Consider the following 13,462-nt stretch of genomic DNA (forward strand, 5'->3'; position numbering starts at 1 on the left):
TTACAAAATAAAAAGATCAAGACTAAGTTGAAAGGAAAATATCTTAGCAATCTGGAATATAAACTGGAATCTGCCTTTGAACTTGGAATGTAATAAAAGCCGCTTTAAATTTGCTTGAACAGTGGAGATTCAGGGGTCTGTCTGAACATACCAAATTGCAGCATTCCAGCTTTTGTGTCATGATCTCAAAACATGGATTTGTTTGTGTGCATTAAACAAATCCACAGATTTTCTTTCTTGGTAATTAGCATGGCGTCAGATGGGTACAAGATTTTTGTATTTTTTTCTGAAACTCACTTAGGAAATAGAAACATAAATGTACTGCAAGAAGACACAAACCTGATCCCATAACACCATCTCATTCTTTGTGGCTTTTTATTGTGGATGAGATCCTGAGCAACTGGATGCAACCCTGAAATTGGCCCTACTAACTCTAGGCTGCCTAACTTGGACTGCTTTATTATGGAAAATAGAAAGGATGTGATTTTTCTTCCCTTTTAACCCTAGGAGGTTAAGCCAGTAATCCAGAGTAACAGCAGATTGCCTTGGAAGTTTGTTTTTTCAGTAGCTGTGTTTGGTACTTCCATTTTCATCATACCAGAATGGCTTGGAAGATGAAATTTTTGGATTTTTTTGGAATCAAACGTTCAAAATGGTCTCAGACTAGATGGCGAAGAACTGTCAGTTATGTGCACATAGTCCTTGTCAGAAATACTTAATGAAACGTGGCTGCACGGTTAATTATAGGGACACTTCAAAGTAGTGTGATTTATTTATTTTACTATTCTAGCAGGCATTGAACATCTGGCCAAAACAAATGTAGCCCCTTTTAGATAACTGAAGCAGGGAACCCAAATGAAACAACATAATCAATTGAGGTCCGCACATGGAAGCCTTTCACAGTTATTTGTGCCGTAGTCTGCAGCTATAAAGCAAAGCTGTAGTGCTTGGTGGTGCAGGTTGGAAATGCTCTCCACTCCTGAAGTGTGGGAAGGAGAGTAACTCCTCTGGTAATCTCCCAAGTTTATGGTGCAAAGTACTCTTTGTGCAGATAGGATCTTCTGAATACAAGTTCAAAGCAAGTATCCAGTGGCTGGAAGTGGTCCTTATATTTTATCTTTTTGTTTCCTGTTGTTCAGTGGGATTTATATGGCTTCTAGTGACTAAGGCCTTCTCTCCTTCATTTTTCTACGTTGCAGGGCATGTCATGCCAAATTTCTGAGGTCTTTTGTTTCCATCTGGCTAAACTATTGCCTTCTTCTGGCCCTACACACCTTTCACACACTTACAGGCTCTGCAAGTTCCTATCTTGCAATATGAGTCAGTTTTTCCGAACCGGAACGAGAGGTGACATTTTATTATAAATAAGTTAATGATCCAGTAGTTTAACCTGTTGGTTTAACTTCCCAAGTGGCCAGCTCTTTAATAAGAACAGGTTTTTAATAGGCCTAGATGAGCCTTCTGCATTCATCTAAGTTATAATCTGGACGACATCTGAAAGTAGGGTAATAACCAAATTCACTGAGCCAGAATACCCACAGCTATTAGTTTGTAAAATAGCATCCCTGAGAAGTTACTCTGCCTGACCCACTTTCTAAACTGGATTCTACACCTGATGATTTGTTGTGGATAAAGAAATTTGGGGATTTTCGTTTGTTTGATGCTAAGTATTGTGGTCCCAGGCAGCACTGGGAAAGAAGAGTAATATTTTGTCAGGCTTGACTCCCTGTGTTGTGTCTCTGAAGCTTCTGCTGGAGGAAGAGAAGTTTTTCTGGGATACTTCAAGATCATTGTTCTGGTTCTTGAATATGTGATTGACAGCATTATAGTATTCTTGTTTCTTTTTGTGTCAAATTCAGTAGGCTTTTTTCAAAACATTTACTGGTATTTTTCATGAGCCTTTCCCTTGCAGTGTGTGTTTTGTGCTTGCTGTGGTCTGCCCCACTTCAAAGATTGTTGTTTTGCTTCCGTTAGGTTAGTAGGGGAAGAGGGGCTTTTCTAAGAGGATTCAGTCCAAGCCTTGTTTGCATTTAATCAACTTAAAGAGTTTGAATCAGGATGGCTGGGGACATTCAGGCCTGAAACCATTGCATCTAATTAAAATACTTAACTGGGACACATCATGTCAGTGGGTCTCCAGAGGGGAGTTCAGACAACTGAAACTCTCCAGAGGGAGCCTATCACATCTGCACTCCTTAGAGTGAAGTGGGTTGAATTCTGGCCCTAACAGCTCATAAAGGGTGGTGACCTGCGTGTGGTATCGCAGTTCTGCAGAGCAAGGTGATTGCACTGTATCTTTCATGAAGAAAAGCTTTCTTCATGGTGTCATTCCAAGCCAAGGCAACAGCAAAGACTGAGCACGTCGATGAGTGATGGCTGACAAGGAATGCCGTAGGCACAGTGGAATTGAAGTGGAAAACACAGCAGTGTTTGTGAGGAAATCTCTTTCTCCTTTGTCTTGTAGGGATAGCTGCATATCTTCATGGCTGCCACTTAACAGTAGCAGGTAAACACGGTTCAGCACTGCAGTGAGCATCTCCTGCTGGGAGCCTTGGACAGCACAAGCTGTGTTTGACCTCTGTGTGCAGCTGTGGTGTCATATGGAGGATAAGGCTGAGCTTGATTTTTTTTTAAGCTTCTCAGATTTTTGTGGTTTATTTTTGCAATAAAGACTTTTTTAAAAAATCATTTTTTAAATTGCCATTGACTGAACTGATTTGAGTTGACGTAGGTGACTAAAAAGGTTATCCCAAAAGCCTTTAAAGCTTTATTTCTGCATCTTCTCAGGTACCTGCTGCAGGAAGGGAAGGAACAAGAAAGCACCATGTCTTCAGTCTCAGCTTATTACAATGGAAAGACTGTACTTATCACAGGAGCTACAGGTTTCATGGGCAAAGTACTGGTGGAAAAACTTCTGCGCTCCAGCCCTGAAGTGAAAGCAGTTTATATTCTTGTCAGGCCAAAGGCTGGTCAGTCAATGCAAGAGAGAGTGGCCAACATGTTGAAATGTAAGGTAAGTTCACATGGTTTATTCTGGAATCTAATCTGAAAGCCATTTAGGTGAGTGAAGCAAAGGGCTTCTGTTTTACTCCATTTATGAAGAACAAAAGGCTGACTTCTGCTGTAACAGCTGTGTATTTTTGCTATGTCTAGGACAGCCAAAAGAATTGAACGAACCTGTGTCTGTCTGATAGGTGCCACAGCATTTTACACTGTAACAATGTAATCCTTTTACTTCCCTTTTGCATGACCTCCACCCATGTGGCTTGATCCTGCTTAGTTTGCCATCCCAGTGAGGAAATCCACATCTCTAGTAGCAAGAAGGATGTCAAAGCCCTTTGCTGTATTTAATGTAAAAATTTGTAAGGAGACACTGACTTGGCCTGAGGCCCTCAAGAGTCTCTTGAGGTTCTTAAGCCAGTGGTGAGGTTGTGAACTCGCTCAGAATGCTCCAGCTATGATAAATGCCAGAGTTCAAGCTCATGCTTAATGCTAGTGTGAATTTGTACATAGCTGATGTGAAATGAGAGGAAGGGACAGATCTGGCCCTACCAGGCAAGGAGTAACTTGGACTTAATCTGAGAAATGTCAACATAGCTATAGAGTATTGGTCTAAAATAAAAGTTTGAACAAGACTTGACTGGAAGAATCCTCCTCCTTCTACAGAAGTTAGAGGTAAAATAGGTGACTTTGAGAGAAGTAAGTCTGGCAGAAAATGTGCTTTTTTCCTTTTAATGTTTTGAGGCATTAAGCTAGAAAAATCTGATGTATGTCCAAGAACAGAGTTTGTTTGGTTTTGGTGTGGTTTTGACAGAGAGTAGATTGTTTTCATATTCAGGAAAAATTGTGAGTGATACAAAAGAAAACAATCCCATTGGTCGCCTTTTGCAAGTCTGTCATAGAATGATTTAGGTTGGAAGAGATCCTCAAGGTCTTTGAGTCCAGCCCTTAACCTCACACTGCCAAGTCCACCCTCAGCTTTCATCACTGTGGATAATGATTTTCATCATCAACCAACAAAATCCCAAATGTGGTGTGTTTTGCATATGTTTTTGCCTCTTGTGTTTTAAAACACTGAGGCAATGATAAACCTAGGTACTTATCAAGACTTGTGTAAGCTCTGTTTACATTTTATGTATAAATACTACTATCTCTTCAGTTGGCCAGCACAGCTTGGAGGTGTTTTAGCTCTAGGTGGGGTTCCCTAGTAGCTGTTTTATTGTTGCAGCGGTATTAGATGTACCCATTTTTCTTCCTAGCATGTGTCAGCAGTTTTAGACGTGCCAACAGCAAGCAGGACCTGATAACCTCTCCTTGAACCTTTGGTAGCCTGCTCCAACGTGTTCCAAATGAACAAAAGGAGCAGGCAGGGCTCTAAGGCTGCTGCAGCCTTGGGAAGGAAAAACTCTCACAAGTCATCCAGGTCCTCTCAAGGAAGAAGGTGTCTTTTTGATGCTGATCATTTTAAAATTACTGAAAAATCCTTGCCTAAGGCAGAAACCTTACTCCTTGAAGGTGTTTGCCATGTACAAATGTTGACAGACTTGGAGATTTTTTTTTTTCCTAGGAATGAAACTGTTAATTCCACTAGCTATTAATTTAATGACAGATGAGGAGGGCAGGAAATACTATTCTTAACATTTTTACAGATCTTTTCCAGTTGATCACAATCTAGAGACTGCTCTTTCATTTACAGTTGAGCTTTGCATCCTCCAGTTTGCGAAATTCCTGAGGTATATAACAAATAAAAATGCAGCAAAACTTTGTTCCAAATCTTCAGACAGCATTCACATTTGAAATTTCTGATCATAATCTCTGACGAGATATTTTGGAGTAAGCACAGGAAAATTCAGAATAAAATTCTTTCTGTTATTTATGTGTGCTGTTTCTGTGTACTTTTATAATTTCTAAACTCTAGTGCATAATTATTCCTTTCCCCCCAAACTACTGGATTTAATGTAGAACAGTGCTTGTATCTGGGTTTAGGAGAAAATACTTTATTTCTTCTTTCATATCTTACCCTATGTAATCTTCTCTACTGATCCATGACACATTCACTTTGCAAGTAACTCTTTTTTCTTTTGTATTTAGCTGTGACCTAGTATTGTCCTTTGGATTTTCTTGTTTGCACATCCAGAAAGGAACTATTCCAGGAAGCAAAGGAGCAGAGAGAAACAGGTTGCCAACTTCCAAATATTCTAAACAAAGAGATAAAATTTATTTGAGATGAAGTAAGATCAAAGTGAAGCAGATTGGTTAGAATTAGTTGCATAATGTTTAGGTTCTTCAGGTAAGGTCCTCTGGGGACTCCTGATTTTTGGTAGTACTTAGAAATATTTTGAAAGAACTTGCCTAGACTTTTGATCCTTCTTCATATATCTCTGTGAAATTTGTGTGGCTTTTATCATTATATCTACAGGGTTTAAACACTGAGGTGTCATGTTTGTAACCTGTCTGGGTCACTGTGTGTACATGTGAATACACTGGAAGATGACTCCTGTTAAATAGAAGAGCAGCTGTGAGTTTCAAAAGGGTGATACAATGTGAACGGGCAAAATAGCTTAGTTTGTGCTTTTCAGCAGTTGGTTACTTGGAATTTTTCAACTTCTGAATCCAACATGGAAAGGAAAATACAGAAAATAGTTTGTGCATAAATCAGAGTTCTTTGACTGCATTCTGTAGCTGAACAGGCGTTGACATGAAGCTGCTTTCCTCAGGTCTAGTAAAATTAGTTTTACATGCAGATGCGTTAGTGCATTAATATGCAATGTATAATGAACAGATACTCAATTATCTCAGCATCAAATCCAAAACAAGCATTGTGACCTTGCCTGTTTATGAAAGGAGATGTTCTATTTTCCAGCAGCAAGTCCCTAAGGGAATCAAGCTATTACCCTGTGCTTTATGAAATGCCACGTCTGCCTTGCACAGAGCACAGCTGTTACACAAAACCCCCTAAATTTCAGTATTGGCTGCAGCCTGGATGTGTCCAGAGATGGGGATCATGAGGCAAAGCTTGACAGGGATGTATCATCGTTCGTTGATGGCAGGTGTGTGTTTATCAGAGGTAGGGAATTGTCTCAAGGAGTGCTTTTGCTGTCTGATCCCTCTGTGCACAGAGCTAGGCAGGAATGCTTGGAGGGGTTGTCTTGGATTCCCTGGAGAGCAGTTACTGGGCCAGTGCTGAGTCACCGATTGTAGCTTTCCCGTTGTCCGTGGGAGAGAAGAGCATTTTCCATGCCCTGCATGCAGTGAACCAAGGCTGCTTGCTGCTGCCAGGCTGTTTCTCAGATATATTTGTTCAGTGTTCCTAATTAGAAAGATCGGGCCAAGTGGGGAGTGGAAAAGGCTCTTATTAATGTCTCTGATAATTCAGAGAGAAAATGGGGAGGCTGCCTAAAATGGAGAATTAGGTGTGACTGTAAAATGCTGCTGCTTTTTCCTGTTGTCCATCCACAGTTAACCCTTATAGTTACAGTGGATGCTACAGACAGGCCTTCTCTTCCCTGCAAAGCTTTGTCTGGAGCTGCACATTGCGATGGGCCTGGCCACTGCAAAAAGCAGATGCTCAATGCTGTCAGACAGCTTTGCCTCTTCAGTATTTCCTTGTGAAGTGTGCTGTGTTTATCAGCAAACATCCAGCAAGGTCCTGTATATTTCAGCAAATCATTCCAGATTTATCTTTCCCCACCTCCTATGACTATCCCTGTCTTTGCCCCCTCACTCATCACCATAAGCAATAAAAGTTCTCCTTGCCAAACTGGTGCCCTGTCACTCCATCTGGAACAGCATTCCTGAAATCTGCTGTGACCACTGCAGAGCGGTGTGTACCTGGATCAGGGCTAATGAGGCTTTTAGGTTGATGGAACATGGTGGTGTTACATCATAGGTTGGACTCGATGCTCTCAGAGATCTTTTCCAACCTAACTGATTCTCTGATTCTGTAAGTGCCCCATCCCTGGAAGTGTTCAAGGCCAAGACTGAAATAGTATTTTTTCTATCTCTGTGTGTTTGAAGAACAAATGAGTTATAGAGTCATAGAATCAGTTGTCCTGGAAAAAAACTCTTAAGATCATGGAGTCCAGCTGTTAACCCAGCACTGCCAAGTCCACCACTAAACCAAGTCCTTAAGCATCACATCTTCACATCTTTTAAATACCTCCAGGAGTGGTGACTCAACCACTCCCTTTGGCAGCCTATTCCAATGCTCGAAAACCCTTTTGGTGAAGAAGTTTTTCCTGGCATCCAATCTAAACCTTCCCTGACACATCTTGAGACCATTTCCTTTTCATTCTATCACTTGCTACCTGGGAGAGGAGGCTGACCCCTACTTTGTTAAAACCTCCTTTCAGGTAGTTGTAGAGAGCAGTGAGGTACCGCCTGAGCCTTCTTTTGTCCCAGCTAAACAACCCCAGCTCCCTAAGCCACTCCTCCTAACACTTGTGCTCTAGACCCTTCCCGAAGGCATCCGACTGCAAGAAGCTGTGTCCCTTATTACGTGGCTTCTCCCTGTACTCCTGCATGACTCTCTACCTGAAACATCAGTCTCTGATCACTTAGAGATGCAGTTCTGTGGTGTTATCAGCATGGTTCCTGTGGATCTTGCCCCTTAAAAGCGGAACTTGCAGTACTGGAAGCTCTAGGAAGGATTATGAGCTAATAGTGTGATATGTTGTCTTTTATTAAAAAAAGCAATGCTGCTGAAACCCAGACAAGGCTTGGGGATGCCATTTGTCTCCAGGTCACAAGCTCTGCCAGATGGTACAGAATTCAAACCTCAGTTTTATCACTGTCAAGAAGAGGTCACAGTGTAATACTCCATCTTTGCAAACTGTCTTCAGTCCTTCTGCTCCTGCAGGTATTCACAGTGGGTGAAGTCAACTCTTTTAAAATAAAATAGACTGCAGTTTTCAATTTCCTCCAGTTGTACAAAGGTACACAGTAAATCACAATGAAATTAAGAATGTTTAAATGACATAAGATTCTAAATGAAAAACAAGAACACAGTGCGATATGAAACTGTAGAAACAAGGTAAATTATTCTGAAATTAGTAAATCTTTGAAATCAAAAATGCTTCTCAGTTAATTTCAAGTGTGTTTGTCATTCTGTGAATAAAAATGTTTTGGTGTCAAAACCTGACACATCAGTTTCCTCATCTTCCACTGAAAAGAGAAACCCAGCATGAATCAGGGTGGTCCAACATCAACCAGGGGACACTGGCCTGGCAGCAGCTGCCACCTCAGCAGAGTCTTGATCCTTGCAAGGTGTGTGTACAGAAAATTTGCCCTGTATGAAGGGTAGAGCAAGATCTTTTTGTGCAGCTCGGCTTTCTCTGTGCCTGCCTGCTGAGCTGCAACAGCAAGGGGGTTAATGGTTTCTGTCTTCATGTCATTCTACACACATACCCACCACCTGCAGAACAATCTGTAAAAGCTGTCCCTCACTTTTATCTTTACTTCTTCTTTTCTTGCAATTTTTTGTGGCCTGGTCTGGAATCGCAAGAAATCATCAGATTTCAGAAGGATTTTTTTGTTTGGTTGGGATTTTTCTCCTTAAAATCATTTTGTGATGTCAAGTAGATCATGATGTAAACAGCAACACCTCCAGGGGAGAATACAGAGCCTCAAATAGAGGCATTACAGAAAAATCCCTTTAGCCAATTGTATGCTAATGCATGTGTTGCTCATGCAGTAAAGTTAAAAAAAAAGCTGAAAACAAAGGAGAATTTTCTCAGTTTCACGTAAGATATCTAACAAGAGACATGCACATGTTTAAATATTAATATTCAGTTATTCTGCTCAATCTGTAAAGATATCATGGCTGGTAGTGTGCTCTGAGAACTCTGATGGTCAGAGACCTCATTTTGTCCAAGGAATGTTACAGACAAGCTTTTTATGCAGCCAGCACAAAACTCTGCTCTGCAGCCCAATTAGACACAAATGCACACATGCATGATGGCACTCTCTTTCAAGCTAGCCATTTTTGTTTTATTTAGTGGCAGGTATCCCAAGGGGTTTGTGTGTTAGTGAAGATTCTGCAGTGAAGATTCTACCAGCTGATAAATGACAAAATAAAAGTTCAGCCCTTGAAGCAAATGAGCAGGCAGTACCTTGAGAATGATGCAATTAAAAAAAATATCAACAATAAGACTTTCTCTTGCCAGTAACAGCATGGAGGTCGCAGTTAGGCTGCATTTGCTGTCGTCTGTAAAATGAAACACATTTTTAGTGCTCCATAAGCAGTGATACTTTGGTACACTTACAGCCTGTAACTTCACAGTATTTTTTCTTTAATATGCAAGGGTGTCATACAGAAGAAAGAGGGAATCTCATAAGGGAGTTAGCAAACTAAGATTGCAGTTGGGTCCTTTAAAGGATCTTCATAACGTTGCTTGAATTTGCATTTATGCCTACATACTTTCTGGTTTGCAGCCAAGGCCCAGTTCCTGGAATCAGTAGAATTTCTCTTGGTACCTTCATTTAGCTTTGGTTGAGTATCTTGTGAAGGGTAGATTTCAGAGAGGTGATGGCCCCAAATAAGTAGCCCAAACAAGTCATTCTTTCAATTCTGTGGCATTCTGGTGGATTTTCTTTTTGTTCTGGATAATTACAAGCATGAGTTTGATTTCCCTGCCAGTATTTCAACTTCAGATGATAACGATTTAAACACGGGGAAAAGTGTTTGGTACAGAGATGAAAATGCAGTTAATCACTCTTCTAAATGTGGAAAACCAACACTGTCTGATTCCAGCCTTGGAGCATAAGCAAGCTAGACAGTTTCTGGGTTTGGAAGCTAACAAACCCAAGAAGTAATTGTTTTGTTGGTACTGCTGACTCTCATTTTCCCATGTGATTTCCCACCTCTTTTCCCATGTGATTGCTTCTGAACTTGACCTTGTGTGTTAAGTTGGAGATGGAAATAGTATCCTAATGTTAGATTTTTTTTTCAAGTGACTAAACGGAAGCTTTAGATTCTCTAATCCACAAAATTTACTTTTGTGCCAGTCAGAGATCTCTCCATCCAGAACGTTGTGCCTTTCCAGGTCTCCTTGCCAGGAGAAAACTTTCAGCATCACCACCACTGCTGTCTACATGTCCTAAAGGAAAAAGTCGAGGAAGTGGGAGAGTGTGCGTTAGAGGGATGGAGGAGTCCAGCATGGCATTTTCAAAGAGGATGGGAAAAGAACAAAGAGCGTTGAAGAGGAAAAACTCTCCTACGCAGGCTTGAGAGTTTTACACCAGTAACAGAAGTCAGAGCCATTTCCTGGCAGCTTTTGCTGGCAGCAAGGCCGTGGAGCAACATCATTAGAGAAGTCCTGTTGGGCATCCTTTGTAAGCTGCCGATTTCTCCTGGATCCTGGTTTTGCTCAGGCACATGGGAGAGCTGAGCTTTTAGGCAGCTGCACAGCATGCCTTGTGTTCACAGTTTTGCCAAGTGACCCGTTCACCAACAAGGCCTTCAGCAAACATGTTTTTAAACAATGTTTGTCATTTTGCTGGAGCCCGGGACTTGGCTCTTGATGTGTGCGAGTTGGCACAATTCCTTTTTGGGCTGTTGCACTTCAGAACTGCTCTGGACACCGACGGAGCTGCTCCTGTACCACAGCTCATCTGCAGGCATGGGTTCTCATCTTGGAATTGGGGCTGAATGAGGACAACTAACCTCAAACAACCTCTGAGGGCCTGCAAATCTTAGTTAAGAAAACACAAGCTCATCTTTTTCTGGAATGGGTTGGCAATGGAGCCATCAGTCAGCACCCAAAAAGCAGAATTTGCTATTTGGTCATTCAGCACAATGTAAAGTTGACTCACGTTTTGTTCTTTGTGCCTGATTTTATTCCATTCCATCCTCAGCTATTTCTTCAATGTTTTTTTTTCTTAAAGGAAGCTTTTCTGTTTTCCTAAATTGAACTCTGGCCTTCCAAGACCCTGCAAAGAAATAAAGTTCGTTGTGAACAAAACACAGCAGTTTAAGAAGAAATCCTAAATATAGTGGGGCAGAGTCTTTAACCTTCTGTTTTGACTTCCCTGTAAAAACCTGATCCCTGACTAGCACATGGATAAACAAATTTGTGGAAATACTGGGGAGAAGGGAGGGGAATACTCTGAGCCTTTGGGCCTTTGAGAGAGCTCCCGCTTGTGACACAGTGGTGCATCTTGATATTCACAATCCAGAACTTTTGATCTTCTGAGTGTCCTACAATTGATCCCAAAATCCATCCTCCAGAGGATCACACAGCTTTAAAGTTGTCTGAAGGTCACCTTTGACTGCAGTTTACTCTGGCAAATCCAGCCTGCTGTTTTTATTATGTTTACCAGACCTATAAGAGCTGCCAAATACTAGGGAGATTGCTTTAAAAAACTGTGAAGTTCTGACTCGCGTTGTTGCGTACACAAATCGAAATGTCTGAATTGTGCCAAGGAACCCAAGCCTGAAAATTGGGCTTTGGTAATTTTCTGGGGGCTTGTATTAGGCCTTTTGTTTTCTTTTAAGGGATCTGGGAGTGAGAGTATTATTGGTGTTGTAAATTAATTTTGCTTCTTGAAGCGAAACAGCTCTTCCATTCATAGTTAAATGTGAACGATGGTGTGACTGTGAACAGCACAAACTAACTGCAGCCAGACTCCCAGAACGAGCTGGTCTGACTGCAGAGGGAAATCCTATTAATTCTGGCAACAGGGGTGATTCACTGCCGCACTCTGGTCTGTGGAGGTGCTTGTCCAGAGCCTGCTGTTCTGGCCTGATTTGTGTTTGATCTGGAGTTGACAGAGGGAAAGGGTTGCTAATCTAGCTAAATATTTTTAAAATCAGGGAATGCTTTATTCATTCTATCAAAAATTATCATTAGACTGATTTTTGACCCTATATATGTTCAGTTACTATAAGCTTTCACTTGTTATTGGAGAATGTTGATGTGTCTTCAGTGGTGCATCAGTCTTGTGCTGCAGTTTGGGTCTGTTTTATCCAAAATTCAAGGTGGTTGTGCCAAAGTGGCTGCCCCAGAAACTTGCCTTGTGTTGGTACAATCTGAATTGGTTTTGCCAAGTGTGAGGCTTATTATTTATGGGCATGATTTAGATGAGAGAGAAAACTTGGAGTGATCTCCTTCTCATACATGAAGCTTTGGGATAGTCCGTGTGATTGCATCAAGATTTAAAAGGAGGGACTGACCATGGGATGTCTGGATGGGACTTCTGGGCACTGCTGCAGTAGAAATAACAAATATGAATAACAAAAACAAGCACTGACTTGTGGCTTGTTTAAAAACCAAACAAACCTTTGATACTAACTAACTGTGTGTGTACTTTTGATCTCTATTATTGTGTGCCTTCTTCTCATCTTCCTTGTCAACTCTGCCGGTTGTCTCCTTGTGTTGCCATCTCACCTTAAAAGTGGGATTTCATAGCTTAGTTTAGGGAAAAAGGTCTTTTATTTTGGTTTTGTATCTGCAAAACACTAAAATGTGTTTTAAAGCCTTCAATCTGGTGAGCTCAGCAAAACAGAAGCCTGGATCTGGCTCCAAGCTGGGTGTTACTGCGATTACAGTTGTGTATAAAACTACAGGTACTTCATCTGTATAATAAAATGTTTACAGTGAACAGTCAGTACCTTCCTAGTTGGAAGTGGAAAAAAAATGCCTCCCAAATGTTTTTTGGCAAAGAAAATATGGGTAAGGACAGGCAAAATGGACTTTTTCCTTGAATTACCTTGATTGCCGTGGTAGAGCTCCAACCCCAGGGCCCTAAAAAAACCCCAAATGCCAAAATATTTTTAGGTGATCTCTTCCAAAGTAACCACTTATTTTTAACTATTTCATTTTTTATTTTTATAATGGCAGAACTAGAGCTCTAAATTACAGCAAAATTTTGTATTAAGTTGACAGTTTTTTCCACTACATTGAAAATTGCCCTGTTGGATGAAGCCAGAATAAGTTATTTAGGTTCTCTTTTTGTTAGTGAATGCATCTTTAAAAATTAGGGTGTCCAGAGGGCTCTGAACTTGTCTGAAGTTTATATTAATGTTTTATTTATTAAAGATATATCAAAATCTGCTAAGACACACACACACTGTAAGTATGGGTAATTACACCTTCACTCAAATGTTTCATGATCCTTTCTGTAACAGCTCTCAGTCTGACCTCTTTAAACCTTTTTTAGAAGTACCTCACTCATTATTCAAGGTGTTCAAGTATAAAGCAGGCTGTGAGAACACAACAATAGAGATGCAGGAGGGTAAGAAAAGGGTTTATCATTCTTCAAGTGGTAAGCTCATGTTTCAGAAGACCAGGTGAATACAACTGTGCCACTTCTGGCATTGCATGTGTGCCCACACCCAAGGAATTAACCACCTGAACTGTCCACCCACAAATAATTTCAGCACTGGGAAGGGCATTTCCATACAAAGTGTGACAAGATTGTCAGTGGTGGAGGAGGGAAAAACATTTTTATGGGTAGATTTCTG

General features: G+C 40.9%; 1 protein-coding gene across 3 annotated transcripts in view; it reads left to right on the forward strand.

Moving 5' to 3' along the window:
- FAR2 (fatty acyl-CoA reductase 2) overlaps positions 1-13,462 on the forward strand; it is a 123,517-nt gene that overhangs the window by 57,636 nt on the left and 52,419 nt on the right. For all 3 annotated transcript variants that reach the window (XM_048300997.1, XM_048300996.1, XM_048300995.1), the window contains exon 2: positions 2,788-3,013. In XM_048300997.1, coding sequence (XP_048156954.1) covers positions 2,825-3,013 — 189 coding nt within the window. In that variant the 5' untranslated portion in view covers positions 2,788-2,824. The remainder of the gene's footprint in view (positions 1-2,787; positions 3,014-13,462) is intronic.

This window comes from Corvus hawaiiensis, chromosome 4 (genome assembly GCF_020740725.1).
Source record: "Corvus hawaiiensis isolate bCorHaw1 chromosome 4, bCorHaw1.pri.cur, whole genome shotgun sequence".
In the NCBI taxonomy this organism is placed as follows: Eukaryota; Metazoa; Chordata; class Aves; order Passeriformes; family Corvidae; genus Corvus; species Corvus hawaiiensis.